The 20,831-nt window shown below is 44.3% G+C and overlaps 1 protein-coding gene across 5 annotated transcripts; it reads right to left on the bottom strand.

Moving 5' to 3' along the window:
• Nucleotides 1-245: 245 nt before the first annotated feature.
• On the bottom strand, nt 246-18,944 carry LOC127000477 (poly(U)-binding-splicing factor half pint-like). Of its 5 annotated transcripts, none has more exons than XM_050864196.1 (13): nt 18,853-18,936; nt 16,399-16,459; nt 11,231-12,565; nt 9,808-9,879; nt 9,336-9,496; nt 8,758-8,927; nt 8,504-8,621; nt 6,775-6,855; nt 4,760-4,888; nt 4,384-4,554; nt 2,784-3,449; nt 1,981-2,170; nt 246-1,361 (listed from the first exon to the last, which is right to left on the bottom strand). In XM_050864196.1, the coding sequence occupies exons 5-13, from the start codon at nt 9,390-9,392 to the stop codon at nt 1,252-1,254; spliced, it is 1,692 nt and encodes a 563-aa protein (XP_050720153.1). In that variant the 5' UTR covers nt 9,393-9,496; nt 9,808-9,879; nt 11,231-12,565; nt 16,399-16,459; nt 18,853-18,936; the 3' UTR covers nt 246-1,251. The 5 variants fall into 5 exon arrangements, with proteins under 5 accessions (XP_050720153.1, XP_050720154.1, XP_050720150.1 ...); XM_050864197.1 differs by having other exon boundaries at nt 11,231-11,333; nt 18,853-18,898; XM_050864193.1 differs by lacking the exon at nt 11,231-12,565 and having other exon boundaries at nt 18,853-18,944.
• Nucleotides 18,945-20,831: the final 1,887 nt, after the last annotated feature.

The raw sequence follows: 20,831 nt of genomic DNA, 5'->3' as shown, positions 1-20,831 counted from the left end.
AGGCTTACCTATCAAACTGGCCATTGGCGTTTTAAGGAAAATGGCTTAAGGGATGGAACATACTCATTAAGTTCAAAATAATATGCAAATAACACACTGATAGGAGAGCTTGGGAGTCTTCCACCGTGTTAGCTTGAACAGAGTTTTGTCAGGTATTAGACTCATAAAAAAGTGTGTGGGCTTGAAAAGATAAAAACCACCTTTGATATCACTGCAATGGATGTGCCAGAAACTTAAACAAAAGAACAAATAATTTAAATTTACTTATCAATGTACAAACAACATGCACCACACATCATGGTACAGGGAAATAATAACACACACAAATGGGCCGGAGGTATTCAGTAGCAGCGGCATTTTACACATTTCCAGAGCCAGATAAATAAGTCAAGTTGAGCGTCCAGGAACCAATCTTGAGGAAACACTTAACTTAGTAGCTCAGGATAAGTCAACAACTGTGTGGTGAAGAACAATGTTAGGGTCTTGCCTGTCTTCCTGTCATTATACTTAGCATGTGTATGATGATGAGGGTGATGATGATACTGAGTGATGATGGAGATGGCTATGGTGGTGGTGTGGTGATGCTGCAGAGGAACTAGATCAACATAACATGAGGAGGAATAACCCCAAAAGACTGTGAGTACCTACATAACCCTATCTTTTAGCTACTCTAGATAAAGTCCTTCCGAATAGTCACAGCGCTTGATAACACTACAATGACTATTATTATGGTGATGGTGATGACGATGGTGATTGAGATGATGATGTGATGGTGACAATTAAGGATCTGTTTGGTGATGGTGACTGGTTTACAATGAGGGAAGATGAATGAGGTCAGAGAGAAGGGAAGAACAGAAACAGAGTGAGACAAAAATATACCTCTGGACAGACAGTCACCAAGTCTTTCAGTTATGAGAATGAAGGAGGAACTTAAAGGAAATACATAATATGGACACTGACGCATACATAAATTGCATCCATGGTGTTACATGTATATTTCTCCCTGTAGCTTTCTTTCACCCTTTGAATATATATATATATGTATGTATAATTTACATATACTTCCACCTGTCCATCCACGTAAACATCCACACACCCGTAGACTCACTTTAGGAATACGTGAGAATACAGCATACATACATTTTTACAAGGTCATTCATGGAAATTCACACATGCTCATCCTCACCATAACAAAATGCTCACAGGTATATACCAACACACACACACACACTCGTCACCAGTGGCACACAATTATCCCGAGAGGTCGTTGTGGTTGTACATGTTCTGGTCGTAGAGCTCAGCCTTGACCAGCCGCCCACCAAAGTACCTCCCATTGAGGGCCTCCTGGGCTGCGGCACTCTCTGGGAGGGGAAGGGAGACAGCCGGGTTAGTCTAGCCTGCTGTAGTGTACTGCAGTTGTAACAAGAAATAAATGTATATATAATCTGTGAAAACTATATTGTCCCTAGTCTATTTTTTCACTAACAGCTTCCAAAATGTAATTAGATAGTAAGAGCTCAAGGAGTATTTCAGATTCTTAGTATGGTAGTAGTAACAAGGAGGCAGTGCTGCTGCTTGAAGAGATTTCTTTCATTACTTTTGCTGACCATAATAATTAAAGATTTACTTACTTTATTACAGTGGTGGCAATGATTTAGAGATCAATTATAGTATACATCTAGCAATTATGGGATTCATTCCAGTTATTCTCCCTTCCTTCCCTCCTCATCACCCTGCCCTGCCTGGTCCTCCATTCCAGTTATTCTCCCTTCCTTTCCCTCCTCATCACCCTGCCCTGCCTGGTGCTCCATTCCAGTTATTCTCCCTTCCTTTCCTTCCTCCTCCCCCACCCTGCCTGGTCCTCCATTCCAGTTATTCTCCCTTCCTTTCCCTCCTCCCCTGCCCTGCCTGGTCCTCCATTCCAGTTATTCTCCCTTCCTTTCCTTCCTCCTCGCCCACCCTGCCTGGTCCTCCACTCACCCGTTGGGCTGCCAAACTCCACAAAGATCTTGACCAGCACCTCAGCATCCTCCTCGTCACTCTGCTTCTCCTGGTAGATGATGACGTGCCGCACCGAACCAAACCTTCCACACTCCTCTGTGATCTCCTCCTGCAGCAGCTCATCCACCTCCTCCGCACCCACCATGTTGCGGAGGATCACCACGGTGGACTGAAAGGAAGAGGTGTGGAGTGGTGGTAAGTGTGTTAGGCAGGAGAGCTTGGTGAGGTTTTAACTGGATGGAATAAGCTTGGCAATGCATTGCGAAAGTGACATAGTGGAGGAGGGACATCAAGGAGGACTCTTAAATGGTGGAGGAATGGGTGTTTCAGGAGTGAGGATGAGTGACGGTGGAGTGCAGGTATTCTAAGGAAAGCATGATGATTTGACTGGAAGGATCAAGCTTGACGGTGATGTTGTGTGGAAGTTATATAGGCATCAAGGTACTCTCTAAAATGATGGAAGAATATCAATGGATGTTTCTGGGGGGGGGTCATAACTTGAGATTTGTGAGGAGCTGTTAATTAAATTGAAAGACAAGTTGCAAGTGGTGCTTTGCAGATGGAGCAGATTGGTGACACTACCTTAAAAAGTTTGTGATAGACACAGAACAAACAAAGGATAAAGCTGAGCCACAAGAGAGGGAGACTTTTGAGTCATACAAAATTCGTCATTAGCCACACCACCAATATGAAGGACAAGTTCTTCTTGTATCACCTGCCTTTAAATTCATAAGTGGCATAAAACCTCACAGTAACATGATATGTGAACCCTTGCACCTCACCTCAGACTTCCTCATGAGCTTCTGCATGACGAGGTGCCGTGCTGACTGGCCCTTGATGGACATGGTCTCCTGCTGCTGCAGCGTCTGGGGCTCATTATCCTCCATCAGCTTCTTGGCCAGCTCCTCCTGGTGGGTGGGGCGCCGCTCCTCCGCCTGAGGGGCCCCAGCCACCACTGGGGTCCCCGGGACTCCTGCAACTGCAGCTACACCTGGCACTCCCGGAATGCCCGGGGCAGCCCCTAGGAGCCCTGGTCCTGGGGACGGACCGGGACCTGCCAGGCCAGCGCCCCCAGGCAGTGGCAGGGATGTGATGACCGTGGGGGGCGGTAAGGCGGCGGCACCCACGCCGGGCCCTCCCACCGCCAGGTTGGGCAGGCTGGTCACCACGCCCACTGGAGGCACGGCCGCCGTGGCCCCAATGACCCCAACAGGCGGGGTGACAGCTGGGAGGGTCGTGGAGAGCCCACCCACAGTGCCCACCGGGGGAACAGCCCCCACCACACCCACAGGGGGCAGCTGTGACACTGAGCCAGGGGAGCTGCTCAGGCCCTGCACCAGCCCAATGGCATTGGTGGCCAGGGCGTCCATGGCCTGGATCTTGGCCGTGGCTGCCGCTGCCGCCACCGCTGCTGCTGTGGGCATCTGTGTTGGCGCTGACAGGGGGCCCTGGGGGAGGCAACACACATTACTCAAGACACACAGCACTGCACATACTTCACTATACACCACCACAGTTAATACAATAAACACTACCAAAACATAAACTATTAAGGTTGTGCAGAAAAAACTCATTACCCATATACACACATGTACTGCTGCAAGCTTTCTTCACAAGCAGGCATTAAGCCCTTAGGGACGCCCGTCCTGCCTGCGGCCAAACGGTGGTTTACCGTTGCAGGACGCTTGTCCCGCCTGCGGACGGCCCATTTTCTTTAAATTTCCCTCGCTTTCTCAGTGTCCTTGACCGCTTCCCTACTCAAATAAACATTCTCTGGCAACCCCCACGCAGTAGACATACAAACATACGCCTAGCCACACAGTCACACACCCGTACGTGATGGAGGGTGGAAGCGAGACCCCACCCTCTCCCCAGCCATCCACTTCCACCGGTGCTCGTCCACGTCGCGTTGTTAGGAAGAGAAAAAAAACTATATATATGTTGGTGTGGGTGAGTTATGTGACCAGCCAAGAAACAAGGAGTGGCTGAGGGGCAGGCGGCCTGGAATTTTCCAGTGACCCTTCTCCCTGTTATGCGCTCCGCCCCCTCCCTTCCCCTCATCCCCACCATCACACCAAATTACTATGCATTTCTGTGTTTGGCTTGCTCATATCTACAACTTTTGTTCAGTTATTTTTTTTGTCAGACGAAAAAAACAAATTGTCATTTTTTCAGTTTTCCTTGATTTCTAGGCGAAGTATGGAAATAATCAAAATTCCGAATATACCATCAGAAAGAACTTGAAAAACTCTAAAACTTTTGTTAAATTAATTTTTTTAAATACGCACATGAACATCAGCGTTCTGGCCAACACGAGCAATTATTTTTTTGCGTCCCTACAGGATTAACAATACATTCACACTGGGCACAGGTGATACTCACATAGAATGAGCCTGGCGGGGTGATGGCCTTGCCCACCCTCAGGTACTGGCCTCCCAGGTCAAACAGGTTCATGGAGGCGATGGCTTCCTGCGCTGAGGTGGAGTTCTCGTACTCTATGAAGCCGTAGCCCTTGTGCTTGCCAGGGGTGGAGCCCGGTGTCAACATGCACTGCTGTGGACACACGCCAAAACAGGGTGAAGCTTATTCCTATATAAAGTAAGCTTAAAATTTTATGATGGAGCATAACCTTTATGTCGTATGAATGATCCTTAATTTTCTCTTCCTGGCTTTGCCATCCTTGGCTTTTAATACATTAGTTCCTGCAGAATAACAGGAAATGCCACGCCACACTACCTCCGACCCCTGGCCTCCTTACCTTGATCTTGCCAAAGGCCTCAAACACACTTTTGATGTCTGTCTCTGAGAGGTCCTGGTGCACCGAGGCGATGTAGATGCGATTATAGTAGTTTGCTTCCTCGGTGATCTCGTCAATTACCGTCTGAGCCTGTGAAGACAAAGCAACACAATGACCAGGAGTGGCTCAACCCAGCGCCAGTTCTTACAACTAAGTGACCACTACACCTACGACAGGACAGGGACACAAGAATGAGACATCAACTACAGCAACAGATGACTTTTGTTTATGGGGCAAGGGCTTCAATAACCAGCACAACTGGCTTGGTTTAGGGTACAAAAAAGGTTTGACTATTGGAGGTGTTCTATTTGTTTGATGATTTGTTTTAGAGAGGATTATCAGTGAGGTTTCAACTTTTAGATTCCCATCCATAAAGCAGCTACAGAACAGCACATCTACTGGACCAAACTACTCCTTTCATACAACTAACACTAACTTTTAGGCAGACAGAGCTCTGCCAATATGCCCAAGTGAGCTTTGAGATGGATTAACAGAGCACGGGAACCAAAGTCAAACCGTCACACGACTTCTGGCACTAAGTTGTGTTTAACAAGGGAGCTGGCATTAGCATTTGATGAAGTATGCCTTTCATGGTAAGCAACTGATATTGCACCCCAAAGGGTTGCTATCTAATTATATTTTTGTTTACTCTGCAAAAGGAATTGGTTAATAAATCCATTTAAAGAAACAAAGTAACCAATTTGTCAAAGAAGGATTGCTGAAAGCTGAAACTCCATTCTTGGGTGCCACACATGCAAGTTCCCAGTGAGTTCTACTAATGGCTTTACTCTGATATCATTGATCTAATTATCCAGTATGCAAGCAGCATAATGTTCTTCAAATTCATAACACAGTTACATTTTGGACAGCTTTGAGAGAGCCTGGAAATAACCTAATTTTGTGTAACATTGAGAAAAAATGAGAATAATCTTCACCAAGTGTAATGATGTCAATAGTAAGGAAAACAATTTCAGTCTCTGAAGTAAGAGAAAAGTGTCTTTGGGCAACATTGTGAATCCTAAAATGACAGTTTTGACTTCTCAGCTCACAGTCCACTGAATGCACCATTGCAACACATGTCAGAGCTGTGGCTGACACACCTCCCTTGTCCCTTGCAGTCAGTGCCTTAGGTCAATCATTAGCCTTGATTAACTTAGCATTGACTAACATCTTATTGGGGATTTGTGGTTCCATATTGATTTGCATTATCTATTCATAAATATCTACCAATATAGTGTGTGCACATATGTGCAAAAATAAGTAAAATATGCAAGTGGTATATAAGGTGGACTGCTGGTGATGAGGCTATAACTACGTTTTACAGAATTAAGAACAAGGCAGACAGATATCAAGAAACATAACATCAAGATAGTGCAAGAGCAAGCCATCACCAAGGAGGGTAAGCAAACAGCACACACACACAACAGCCCAGAGCCACACACCATCATTTTCAACCCTACAGCTTATGGTGCATGTCCACACACACTGTAATCCTCAGAAGACCCAGAAGACAATACCAACATGTTCCCTACTTTTCTACAGTGCAGTCTAGGTGTGAGGGCAGCCTGAAGATGTGTCTGGTGGAGCAATGCTCAGAAAACCGTCTAAACCCATGACAAGATACACCCAGCACCGAGATACAACACACAGCTGGAGGAGGCATGTGCCGGGGTGACCAGTGCAGTGAGTGTCCTGGCCCTGACCAAGTGTTTCAGCCCCTAACACACAGTACAGACATGTGCCTCAGTGGACAAAATATAAGGTTTAGAGTGAACAACACACAAGAGGTGTAACAGTGAAGAACAAACAAAAAAGGAAACTTAGCACTGCACACAATATGGAAGGCAAAATTGATGAGTGAATTTGAAATTTGTATAATCAAATTTCTTCTGATGTAATTTGAACCAGCAGAGAGCCATTACAACAGACATCATTTGAATCATGAGAGAATTCATTAAAAAGGCAATAATACTTGCACTGTCTGTCGTCCTTGTCATGGTATGATGTCTCAGAAGTGCGACATCACAGGCACTGAGGCCCTGTGCTGTCGACCATTTCTGTCAATGGCAAGTGAACCATGAATTTCTACATCTCACCCCGAATGTGCCAATGCCCGCAATTTTTTTCTCTCTAATTATTATAAGGAACAATTGTACTATTTTGTGCAGTACCTATTTTCAGACTTTCAAAAAGGCAAGTGTATGAACATAAATAACTACTAGAGGACTGAAGGGGGGGAGAGCATGTTTGCTGGTTGGCTGGCTAGTGACATATCAAGGTATGCAGGGGCAGGGCAGGGCAGGGAGCAGCAGCTTTATATTCTGAAGGATCAAGAAATTTGCCTACTACCAATATTAAAGAAGTCAATAAGATTCTCTAAGGAAAATAGTTTACAGAAAATCAAAGGTAGTTTTCATTACATGGAAACACTGGATTAGTTGAGGAGATGCAGGCACGTTAAATTAGGAACTTCTAATGAATCATTCAAATATTTAAGTGGCAAAAATCAACTGACATCATTTATGAAAAAAAAAAAAAAAATAAAAAAAAAAAAGATCACATACAAGAGTCGAGGACAGCAGTCCAGTTAGAATAAGTGAAATCAACCAGACAAGTTGTACACAGTATGGAAGACAACCTCCACTTTGCTAATATAACCTGAGAGTACACACACAGCAGTCACAACCATCTTCTAGACAGCAAAGCAAGACACAAAGGAATACCAAGGGAACTTCTTTGCCTTTTCTGCCACATCTTGGGTGACATGTGTACAGCCTGGCATATGTTATGACACTACTGCTTGTTGTGCTGGACACTCAGGCCTCAATGTAGGTAGAACCTCCAACATGTACTAAACTTTTGCGCACCTGTGCTGCCCACACAAATAATACATCTTTGTGGTGTAGTGGTTAGCATGCCTAGCTACATATCCATGGGCACGGGTTCAAAACCCAGCCTGGGCAGGTGGCTGGCAGCCCACCCAACTGTTCAACCTCCTTTTCAGGCTGGTCAGTAATGAGTACCTGGGGAAGCCTGGGGCAGGTAAAGTGTGCTAACACTAATGTCACACTTGCCCAGTGTCCCGGGCTAATGGGTTCAGTTCAGCCTCCAGAGAGCAGCCTGTCCCTGCCTACAATTCCTCCCACTGTTAACATTCACCTGAATCACATGTTCCCAGTGCTAACAGTCTCTCTCCCTCACCCTGGCCCTCACATGCTGCCTCCAGGCAACATTCTGTGCTTGCTGAAAGTGGATCTTTGCACCCTCAGCAGCAACACAAACATGCACACTATGTAGAGATTGCAAACATGAAAACCAGCAGAAGTGACATCAGCCTCAGCCTGGCCTGAGCCATGGCTCCTTGGCAAGACTGGCGAGGTGAGGAGAGCAAGGCACTCTATGGTAAGCCACATGACTGGTAAAGGTGCAGCGTATGAAAGGTAAGCAGTGTACTGTAATCTCCTTACCTTGCATACAAAACTAACAAAGTACTCCTTCAAAGAGGCAACTAATTCAAAGTTTGACAAGGCTGACAGGACTGAGGGAGAAGTGTGTAAGAATATCCATAAAATTTTCAAGGGAGGTCTACAGGACAAACTAGACAGGGATTTTCCATTTTTTTTCATTTTTCATTATGGTTATGCAACGGGTGGTGATGCGAGGACACTGGTAAGGGAAGAGGCGGGATCCTGTGCCAGTACTGACCTGGGGCATGTTGGAGGGCCGGCCAACCTTGATGTTCCTGCCACCGATCATCACCCCGTTCATCTGCTCCAGAGCCAGCTGGGCAGCCTCGGGCATCTCATACTCCACGAAGGCAAACCTGCAGGTCAAGGCACCATTACTAATACAGCATAACACCTTCCTGCTGCAGCTCAACACAAGCTGGCAGACACTTATTCCTAAATATAGGTAAAAATAAACAGTATTACCCTCGTCCCTTGCTCTACAAGACTCACCCTTTGTGTTTCTGTGTGACGGGGTCCCAGGACATGTTGATGGACTTGATGGGGCCGAAGGGCACGAAGGCCTGTCTGATGGTGTCCTCCTTGAGCTCGAAGCTGATGCTGCCAACATACACCCGGCACATGAGCACCAGCGCCTGGTGCCGCTGCAGGGACTTGGCTTGCTGCACACACAGGCAAAGGGAGAGGTTAGTGATGCACCAAACACACCCACAACAAACCCATAAATATGTATATGATGCAAGAACTGTATGATGTTCCTTATACACAAGGCCATCCTTCTTGTCTCACTAAATACATCCCACCACCATGAAATAATTAAAAACATACCAAATGAGAATGTTACTGACAAGTTGTTTCAAATGATACATCAGGAAAAGAATCAATGTGTTGGGAACAAACAGACAGAAAATAAATGTAACAAAAGCACCAAAGGAATCAAACTAACAACACAGAGAGAGTTTGATGGCCTGCACAAGAAGAAGCACTGAGCTTAGAGAGCATGTGATTTTGACATTGATCTTTACATCTACATAAGCCAGAAATGTGACCGTCCCCTGCTCCCTCCTTACCTGCTGCTGGTGTGCGAGCGTCTGCTTCATGAGCACCAGGCGGATGGACTGCTCCATGGCGTACTTCTTGGCCCGGGCCACAATGTCCTTCTGCTCGGAGGAGAGGCGGGGCAGGGACTGGCCCAGCAGGTGCACGATGTCATCTTTCTTGGCCCCTGTACCTGGTGACAACAACAGCCCCGATCACATATTAGTGCTATTTTTTATTTAACAGTTAAAAGGGTAAGAATAAATAAATAATGGCCACAAATCACTGCTCCTATAAAGAAAGTAGAAATGAGTGGCCAAATGAGAGGTCAATTATGGAAGCATGCTGGGCTCTCACCACCTCATGTATTATCTCACTTCACTTTTCCTTAGCTTTTCATTAACTTAAGGGTTTTAATGACCTCTTAATCTCCATGAAGATAGTGATGATAGTTCCATCTCTGATATGCTCCCCTCCCCCCATAAAGATGCAGCAGCTACTCACCCAGGACGAGGGTGCCACTCTGGTCCACCTCTCTCGTTGGGGTTCTGGCTCGGATGGGCCGGGCTTCTCCCTCTGTTAATGAAGGGCAGGAGTTAGTGGTAAGCCTGGCATGGGACCCAACCCTGGCATGTCCTCCCTGTGTATGCTGTCAGTGGGGGCAGGAGTGCTGGCATTCCTGGCTGCCTCACACTGGCCTGAGTGGGCATCATTGTGGTGTATGGGACTCCAGGATGACTACAATGGACTACAATGATAAGTCAACCAGTTTCTTACAGGATTCTCAACTTCCTAAGGAAATGTATCTATTCAAAGACATCTTACTTTAGCCAAGACAGTCCACTGAGAATTTATTCCTTACTATATGAAAGATGAGCTTGTCAGAATTTTAAAGTTCCAGAATAAGTAAATGGGAAAGAACCTAACTCATCACAGTGATGACAAAAATCTTGTTCTGTAAACTCTCATATTCTCTGTATCTGTAACATTTTTATGTACCCAAAGTTACATGGAACACTCAAGAATTTAACCTTTTCATTCTGAAAAACTAGAAAACCTGGAATACTGAAAAAGAAAAAATGTGCACATACATGAAATTACATACAAAAGTTCTCTTCATGAGCTTTAAACTATTCCCATAAATAAGAAAGATTTCAATTAAAAATACAGCATCCGTCCCCCTGCCACCACAAGTGAGCCGCACCAAATGCCAATGCCACACTAAGCTGCCAGCCCCGCCACCGCCCTGGGAGCCACTACCCCGCCCAGCACAGGCCAGCGTACGGGTAGACACGCGAGGGTTGCGTCCTCGTGGTGGAAGTGTTTAGTGGATTAGATGAACAGTGGAAAGACAGACTGAGGAAGAAAGCAAGACAGAAAACGACATGACACAGAAGTGTAAAAAATGTATATATAATGATATGAAAAACAAGAGGAACATGAGTATATAAATGTATTCTACTGGAGGATGAAGCAAACGCCACACCTAATCCAATATTCCAGCAAACTGAGATGTCTTTCGGCATTTTTGTGAATCTTTTTTGAGATTCAATTTTTAATCAGGAATCTCTCTGATCTCCCCTTCCTCTTTTGAGTGTGTGTGACCTTAGCCAAGCCTGACATGACCCTCATCCCACTTTGAACAGGAAGAAAGTTACATTTAATAACAAACAACAATGAAAGCCTCCACTACCAAAGATACAACTAACAGCTTTGCAGGTAAGTAAGTGTTTGAATGACTGGCTGCTGGTGTGAAAACATTACGTTTGTGTTGAACAATTCAGTGACTTTCACACACAGAAAAAATTGCATGAATGATATCAACAATAAAACAAGTAAGTAAAATCAGGCAGAACTTGCCATGTCCCTTGCCAAAAGACAGATCAAGTTAGCTGGCCTACAGGTGCACCATAGTGAGAACCATTACCACTGCTCTGGGGAAGCTACAATGCGCAAATAGCAGCCCCCAGATAACTCTGACGCTCGCCATCCGATGAACCTTCCCCTGCTGCTGAGGCCTTTCTGCCCACCTTACACCATGGAACGACAGAGAAAAAAAGAACAGGCATATCACATATTCACAAAAATAACATGTCACTCCTGCAGCAGGGCGAGTGTTGACTTTGAAGAGGAGAATGGTGATGGTGATGAAAAGCAGGAAAGAGGATGATGGTGAGGGAGTAAATAAGGAAGAAGAAGGAACATGTATGTGTGTGTATGTGTGTGTATGTGTGTGTGTCTGTGTGTGTGTGTGTGTGTGTGTGTGTGTGTGTGCGTACACTAAAAATGTACTCCAACATTGTATAACATTTTTTTTTCAGGAGTATCTTAAATTATATAAGTGTATATTTGTGTTTGTCTGTGTGTGTGTGTGTGTGTGTAGGAGAGACAGGCAAGGTGAGGTGAGGTAATGGGGCATGGCATGTCATGGGATGGGATGGGTGAGCCAGCCACACAGCCCTAGAGTAGGTACTGGTGGCTGGGACTCCGGACACTAGCTGCCTCTATCTTCACAAGGCACACACTGTGGGGTGGGTGGCCAGGAGCTGCTCAACCCTGCAAAGAGTAGAATATAAAAACCCTCAAACCCACGCGGGCACACAAGCTGCTCTTCCCGCTGGGTGGATGGGTGGGTGGGTGAGCGAGTGAGGACGACAGAGAAAATGGTTCAGCCCGGAGGTGGGTGGCAAGAGTGGAAGGCAACTTTGTGCATTCCTTTGACTTGGATGTTCTTATCATGAATAGTTTTGGGGGGTGAGCTCTAAAGACTTCCATGGTCATTCTCTAAGTCTTTCTTTTGTCACAGCCACTTGCGACTGATTGCTCTAGATTTCCGTGTGAAAGTGTATTGATCCTATTGTTTATGAGCCTGGCAGCACAGCGACACCAGAGAAAGACGAACCCATACTCACGCATATCTGCAAAGATAACAAAACAAACAAAAAACAAGATTACCATCACAAAGCAACAGATCATCAGTGCAAGAGACCTGACTTTGCTTTGTGAGGGAAACACTAGCATCATCACTCCTCTCATAATGGCTCAACTCTCCTTAGCTAAAGCTGATTTTTCACAAAAGCTACAATGGTCTCTACTGTGCACATTATTATGAAGGTCTACACTGCTCTGAGCATGACAATGGTTCACAATGACAAGTCAACATAATGTCTGCCCTAAGGAGTCTGTAGGATCGGGGCGCAGCAATGGATCATCGCCATCGTTCGGCCAAAAGAATCGAACGATCTTTGTGAGTCGGGCCAACCTGTAAAAATGACAAGAAGAGAGAAGGAGACACATCATTAGTGTGGGCACCCTGATGGTGACGACGCTACTGCCAACCCCCCTCCCATCCTAGCGGGAACCCCGCCCACACACTGTCTGCCTCGGCACACACACCGCCACACACAACACACGGCCCTGCCTCAGCGTGCCCCGGTGGCTGCCTCACTGCCCCTCCAGGCTGCCCGGACTAAACAACTTCACTGTGCCTGGTTTTAGCATCAAGCCATTGAACAAACACAATATTCAAACAAGTTAACTCAGTGACAGTTATATTCGAGTTAATTTTTCTTAACCTTGCTGGATGAATTCCAGCATGATGAAGCTGCAAGCTATTATCAAATTAAATTTCCAAAAGTAATGAATGTTGCAAAATCCAGGTAAAGTACACGAGCCAATTATGTAAATACGTACATAAAAAATCAACACTGACTGCTATCCTTCAAAAAGTTGCACCCACCTTGAGCCAGGCAGCACACAGGAGCACACACACACACATGCCAGCCACACAAGATCACAGGACGTCTACTTTCAGGTCAAAGACAAATATTATTATTATTATTATGAGAAGCTACCAAAGCTTCCCTTCAGGATGCAGATACAACAAGTTGAACCACACAAAATACCAAAAGGTACTGGAGAAAAGCAAAGGAAACGAATAGTTAAGAAACTGGCCAGTCAAAGCCAAAAGGAGGAAAAATAAAATTAGTTTCAAAAAGACATACACATGAGACTTGAATGTAAAAATGTCTGTAGAAAGGACAGTCTCCTTGGGTAACTGATTCCATAAACTTGTCAACAACGGAAGAAAACATCGTGAGAATTGTCGTACAAAAATTCACAGGATTAAAAGCAAGATCATTTTGACTAAGAGCAAACCTCGTGACCCGAGCAAGAGTAAAAGGATCAGGCAAAGCATTGTGTAAAGGATGCTAATTATTCTTAAAAACTTTAAATAAAATGCTAAGGGCACCAACTTGACGCCGATGATCAAGATCATGAACAAGTGCTGGAGAAATAAATGTAATTGAATTGATAGCTCTGTCAAGTAACATCCAAACAGGAGCACAATATATATATGTATATATATGTATATATATGTATATGTATATATATATATATATATATATATATATGTATATGTATATATATATATATATATATATATATATATATATATACAAAAAACAAAGATGACAGAGACACTGTTGCACCTCTTGATCTCAGTAATCCTTCCACAGACACAATGTTTGCTGCAGGTGGGCGTGACAAAACACCTCCATGGACCAGAGACAGCAGCTGGAGTAACTAGAGTCCATCCCAGTGAGATTTACATAAACAATGATGGAAGTATATCGTGAATTGAATATTTTTCTCATATGGAAGAAAGTGTATCAAAAAAGTGTTACAATACACCCTAATGCAACATGATGACACTGTTTCCATAGCGGGAGCATTGTTTTTGCCAGTCACTGGAACAGACTGCATAGCAACACCCAGACTGGCTTAGGGAATCAGGCGGGAGTGTGGCAGGTGATCTTCACTTTCATGATCATTAAGGAAATTCACTTAAACAAGGCACTGAGCTTCAGACTTCAATACCAAGTATCTACATACAATAGAAATAAACACGAGAACAGTCAGGGAACACTGTAGTGAGCTCTCAAGCAAGAGGAGGGGTTGTAAGGGGGAGGGTGCTATGCTGGAGCTAAGGGACTTCAGATTCCTACCTTTACTCTATCTGGGGTTAATAATGAAATACAAGGTACAACAGCACTCAAATGAAGTGTATGAGGGCAGGATTCAGGGAAAGGATATAAGGGGTAGAGCACCACTGAGATGGATCAATAGAGTGAGAGAGTTGTGAGGCAAGGCAATGAGCGCTGAGGGGGTGACACAACGGGTCAAACTTGAGACACTTCTGCCGTGGCCACCCGTTTGGAACAAGTTTCTCGGCAAGTTTCTATGAGGGGACAGGTCGTCGGAGATATAGATACAGACAATATTAAAGTCATGGCTGTATTGTCCTGTCTCCACATCTGATCTTGTAAAGCTTATCCTTAAATTTATGATTTTTTTTGCATACGCCACTTCTGGTTCCAAGTTATACAGTATCAATAATTACTTGGCAAGATAAATTTCTTGTTACCTTATTATTTAGATGTCTTGAATTTTTATTCACATCGCTTTATTAATTTCATCATCAGTAAAATAAATTTTCTCTTCTACTTTTCCTGCACAGGCTAAAGAAATTATCACAGCGTTCACAGCCGATCTTTCCACACTAGTCACTCCCTTATTCATCTTGTTTTTAGCTTTCATTGTTATGTGAATTGTGCCAGTGTCTTGCTCCACAGGGCCGGCCTTGGTCTTCTGCGTGGTGGTGGTGATGGCGGTAGTTACGGTCCCCACAGTGTGGCGCTGCACAGCCCAGCGCTCGCAAACACTATGGGAGGTGTTAGCTTCCCTCATGATACTATGATACTGCCAAGCCTTTATTTCTCTACTGTAGCCAAACTAATCCTTTAACCCAGTAGCTGCAGGGATCATGTTTCTTAACCCTTTCAATACGTGATGCAGACATCGGCGTCACAGTATGGAAAGGGTTAAGAGGAAATGGATGAGGATTAATCCTCTTCCATTTCCCCTTAATCCTCTTCTAAACCTCTTAAGAGGAAATGGAAGAGGATTAATCCTCTTCCATTTCCTCTTAAGTCTTAACCCTTTCCATACTGTGACGCCGACGTCTGCGTCACCGTATTAAAAGGGTTAAAGGCCCCTCTAAGCGAATTAATGAGAAAAAATTATCACTTATGCAAGCCATTTCATAATATATATCAACACATTTGTGATCAGTTTATGCATCATCTATTTTTTGGGGTTTATATCATGGAAAAATTTGGACCGTCGCTGGTACACGATAAAGCCACAAATTTGGCCTGTCGCTGCTACTGGGTTAAGCACTTCATCATGCACACTAATGGGGGGGGAAAAAAAAAAAAAAAAAAAAAAAAAAAAAGCTATTGAAAAAGTAAACACTATGAAAAAATGTTTTTACAAAATACTATTCTTTTGTTGCAATCAAGCATGATGAAATCATGACAATAATAATGTCATATGAACCAAAGGCCAAAATATAACCTAGGATTATTCAGCACATTTTATATTTGTAGATCTATAAGCTCAAAATAACTACTGATTCCCCCACCAAGCTGCACATTCTGGTGTAATTACGGCACCTTAATCTCCACCAGCCCCACCAAGCTATGATGTTCTTCCAACAATATGACACAACACACAAACACCATTGCAAAGAGACTCAACAGTGACAACTTTTGCTCGGTATATTTACAGTCCAAGTCACCCAAACAGCCTCTCTGTCAGGACACAACCAGTTGACAGCAGCAACAGCAAAGCTGCCACCTTTGATTAAAATGTATTCTGACAACCAGTTCATCAAAATGCCACACAGCACACACTTCACTGTGTTCAGATAATACATACCACAATATCAGACAAATAGGTAAAAAGAAAAGAATTAATACCAAGGCACATGAATGTATAACCAACACAGATGTTTTCTTTGGCAATATTTAAAATCCTAATTAATAAGCTTAAGACATCTCCCTGCAACACACACACACACAAACACACACACACACACGGAGGCAGACAGTGGGGGTCCTAGCCTTGCCGCTAACCCCATGAGGTGTGAAGGAGAGCGTGAGGAGCGACATACAGATACACGTAAACGCATACAGACTCTGGTGTCAGCGGCCCAGCGCTGGCCGCACCCTCACACCCTTGCAACCTTACCATCATTGAGCCGCATTTTCTTCTCTGCCGGCTCCTCCATCGTCACCTCAACCTCCCCGTTCTGAGAAAAGATATACAATAGTTAGTGTTACCAAGCTTCCACAGCACCTCATTACACTACAGCCTCCAGTCCTCAGGAACCACAGCTGATTTAAGTTTCATCTTAGTTTTTGTTTCAATGTCTGATAGACATAATAAATAATTTTGCAGAGATGGTCCCCACAAGCATTACAAATAAGGTATTTCATAATGTTTTTGGCTGAGTATACTATATGGAAGCTGTACATTAACAGAAATAGACAAAAGGTGATACGTGAAAAAATATTAAGAATCCCAGCTCATTCGGATCAGATTAGGCTCTTTTGCCGTGGCTGGTTCGGACCATCATGTCGGCTCATTCGGACTTTCCAATCATTGGTTCGAATGCATATATAAATAGACCCACTTTAGCATAAACGTTCAATTGCTTCTCATTCTCCGGCCCAGTGACCACAACATGCACTTCCACCTCCTCCAGTATGAGTGAAAAAACAAAGCGTATATTTTGTGAAAAAGTTGTGGCAAACCACCACCAAGCTATCAATTGTGACTCCTGTGGTGGCTGGCAACATAGAAGATGTGGAAACACTGGTAATGATGTAGCCATTTAACAGGTCAATAATTCTAAATTCTATCTGTGTCAAGTGTACGGATGTGAGTGAAGTGTGAGGGCGATCGAAACTTTCCAAATACTTCAACATTTCGCATACCGTAGTCTACATGAATATTCCTTTTGGTAAAGATTTGTTTTAATGACGTTACTAATTTTGAAATGCTGATTGCTTATTTCTGGAAAAAATATAATGCTGTTTATCATGGAGATAGTATTTTTCTCCGAAAATGACAAAAAATTGACTTTTCAATGCCTTTTGTGAGCCTGCAGCCGCAAAATAGTTCGCAGAAAGGTTCAACTTGGGGAACCCGTGGGAAATCAGGGGTTTAGGGTGGGGGAGCATATTTAAAATACTCCAACCGAACTAAACGACCTGACAGCTAACAAGGAATATTATCTATTTTCAACATTAAAAAATGATTGTTGAACATTTGTAGAAAAGCTATATGAAGAGCGAGTGATGTTTCATGAGGTATGTAATGAAATACTGTGAGATATCTTTTAGTTTTGTGTGTGATGGATGCCAGGTCATAATTCGAAGAATGATCATCTATCATCAGGTACAGACACTGTGACAACAGTGGAGGCCAAAATTTCAAATTTCGCTATTGAATATGACAAGTTTTCAGCCATAAACTCAATATAATCATGTATTATATGTGAAAACATACAGAATTAAATGAAGCACCAAATTTCAAATGTCGCTATTGAATATAACAAGTTTTCAGCCATAAACTAAACATAATCATCATGTATTATATAAGAAAACATGCAGAATTACATATAGGATAATAAAGATTTCTATTATTATCCTAAAAACGAAACAATCTGAACACTATATGAGCTTATTGGATTATCCAGTTATTTAATTAAATTCATTTAAAGGTAGTAAATAGCTGACATATGAGGCCAGATTCTTAGCCCACCCTGCCTGAGGCCCTGCTGTCAACAGCCTCTTCCAGGAGTCTTCTGCGAGTACTGCTTTATTAAGATTAAAGATTAATCCCCAGCGGCACCAACAAATGGGTTGCCTGGGGTGTGTAGCACAGCCACACCAACACCACCCCCATGTCGGCACCCACACATGGCCCGCCTGGGGTGTTTGGCACAGCCACACCAACACCACCCCCACGTCGGCACCCACACATGGCCCGCCTGGGGTGTTTGGCACAGCCACACCAACACCACCCCCACGTCGGCACCCACACATGGCCCGCCTGGGGTGTTTGGCACGGCCACACCAACACCACCTCCGCTCCGCGCCCTCACCACCACCATGCCCCTCACCACCACCATGCACCCACCCAGACACCTGGTGTGTGGCACGCCCGCACCACCACCTCGGCCCACGCACGCTCTACCCTCACACACTGGCAGGACGCGTCACGCCCACACGGCCACAGCCTCCCCAGCACGGCTCAGCCCACGCGAGACAGCGCCCGGAGGCCCCGCAGGAGGAAAACACGGACACCCTCCCCGCCCTGGCATCATGGCGCCCCGGGCCTCGTTGTTTTCGCTTTCCTACCTCCAGCTGGTGCCACAACGCCCACGCCCTCGCTGCCACCCCAAGCTCTGCCCCGAGAACCTCCACGCCCCCAAATACACGACTTACAGGCCGAAAAACACGACATAACCAGGCCTGGGGAGGAGGCAGCCCGCCACCACACAACACGGAGTGGGCAAGATTTTCCGCCTCATAACACCACATATGTAGTTTCTGGGCATGTTTTCTCGTACTCCACAGGTTCTTCAGACACTAGACTATAAACATGCACTGTAATAATGGGTGTGGGGGTCCTTACCATCATGCTGTGGCCATTACTAAACACCGTGGTAGGGGGGACCGTCACCTCAGCCGCCATTTTGGTCACATAGATCAGTCTTCAGAGAGCAGCTGCCAGATGCTTTCAAGGCGCAGCGGGAAGCGTCGCACACATTTAGCCTAAAGAATAAACCTTAAAACTAATAAAAAAAAACTAAATCTAACCTAACCTAACTTAACCTGACTTTGCTTAACTACGTCTAACCTAATTAAGCTAACCCGACCTACCCTTAACTATATCTAACAGACTAACACACCTATTTATCGTAAAGAATTAAGCTTAAAACTAATAAAAAAAAAAAAAACTAAATCTAACCTAACCTGACTTAACGTGACCTTGCTTAACTATGTCTAACCTAATCTAAGCTAACCCGACCTACCCTTAACTATATCTAACACACCTATTTATCGTAAAGAATATTAACCTTAACTATATCTAACCATGCTAAATCTAACCTAACCTAACTAAACCTGACCTAGCTTGACTATATCTAATCTAATTTCTCAGCATCTCCTATCTCATCTCAGCATCCTTAGCTCATCTCGATCATCTAGCATCCTCATCTCATCTCAGTCATCCATCTCATCTGAGTCATCCATCTCAGCATCCTCATCTCATCTCAGTCATCCATCTAAGCATCCTCATCTCATCTCAGTCATCCATCTCAGCATCCTCATCTCATCTCAGTCATCCATCTCAGCATCCTCATCTCATCTCAGTCATCCATCTAAGCATCCTCATCTCATCTCAGTCATCCATCTCAGCATTCTCATCTCATCTCAGTCATCCATCTAAGCATCCTCATCTCATCTCAGTCATCCATTTAAGCATCCTCATCTCATCTCAGTCATCCATCTAAGCATCCTCATCTCATCTCAGTCATCCATCTCAGCATCCTCATCTCATCTGTCACTCATCTCATTCCAGCCGCTCATCTCAATATTCTCATCTCATCTCAGTCACTCATCTCATTCCAGTCGCTCATCTTTCATCCTCATCTCATCTCAGTCACTCATCTCATTCCAGTCGCTCATCTCAGCATCCTCTTCTCATCTCAGTCACTCATCTCATTCCAGTCGCTCATCTCAGCAGCCTCATCTCATCTCAGTCACTCATCTCATTCCAGTCGCTCATCTCAGCATCCTCATCTCATCTCAGTCACTCATCTCATTATAATCGCTCATCTCAGCATCCTCATCTCATCTCAGTCACTCATCACATTCCAATCGCTCATCTCAGCATCCTCATATCATCTCAGTCACTCATCTCATTCCAGTCGTTCATCTCAGCATCATCATCTCATCTCAGCATCCTCATTTTTGTCATGACTAGCTTTTCCTCATCTGTCCTTTTCATTGGTAGAGTCTCCAGTCCATCTATCATCGCTTGTCTCGCAACAAATTTATGTACTTTTCCCTCACACTTCAATAGAATCTTCACATAGAGTATATCCTTGCCATGCACTCTACCTTCCTCTCTTCTTTTCTTCCTTCCTTTATTCCTTTATTCCTTCCTTCCTTTATATTCCTTTCCCTTAAAAGAGCAACTGTTGTTTCCTTTCGTAAAAATGACACGTCTGTAGAAATCTTTTAACAGCATTGCAGTTATATACTTGCTAACTGCATGCCTCCCCCCCTCCCGCGGCCCCGCTGTACACGACTTTCTACTCATGCTCATCCCTATACTGTCCAAACCCCTTATGCAAGAGTTATCCAGCATCTTCACTCTTTCATCCCTCACGCTGGTAAACTCTGGAACAATCTTCCTTCATCTGTATTTCCTCCTGCCTAAGACTTGTACTCTTTCAAGAGGAGGGTATCAGGACACCTCTCCTCCCGAAATTGACCTCTCTTTCGGCCACCTCTTTTGAGTCTTTTTTTAGGAACAGCGAGTAGCGGGCTCTTTTTTTTGTGCCCTTGAGCTGTCTCCTTTGTTGTAAAAAAAAAAAAAAGAAAAAA

Source organism: Eriocheir sinensis, chromosome 19 (assembly GCF_024679095.1).
Source record: "Eriocheir sinensis breed Jianghai 21 chromosome 19, ASM2467909v1, whole genome shotgun sequence".
Lineage (NCBI taxonomy): Eukaryota > Metazoa > Arthropoda > Malacostraca > Decapoda > Varunidae > Eriocheir > Eriocheir sinensis.
Note: the sequence above shows the minus strand (reverse complement) of the source record. Positions and strands in the feature narration are given on the sequence as shown.

Bases quoted from the DNA above. Each gene is read 5' to 3' on its own strand.
- LOC127000477 (XM_050864193.1), bottom strand. From the start codon at position 18,912: ATGGCGGCTGAGGTGACGGTCCCCCCTACCACGGTGTTTAGTAATGGC. The intron at 16,460-18,852 runs GTAAGGACCCCC...ATCTTTTCTCAG, and splicing joins GTAATGGCCACAGCATGATG to AACGGGGAGGTTGAGGTGAC. The intron at 2,171-2,783 runs GTGAGGTGCAAG...TCTTCCTTTCAG, and splicing joins AGCTCATGAGGAAGTCTGAG to TCCACCGTGGTGATCCTCCG.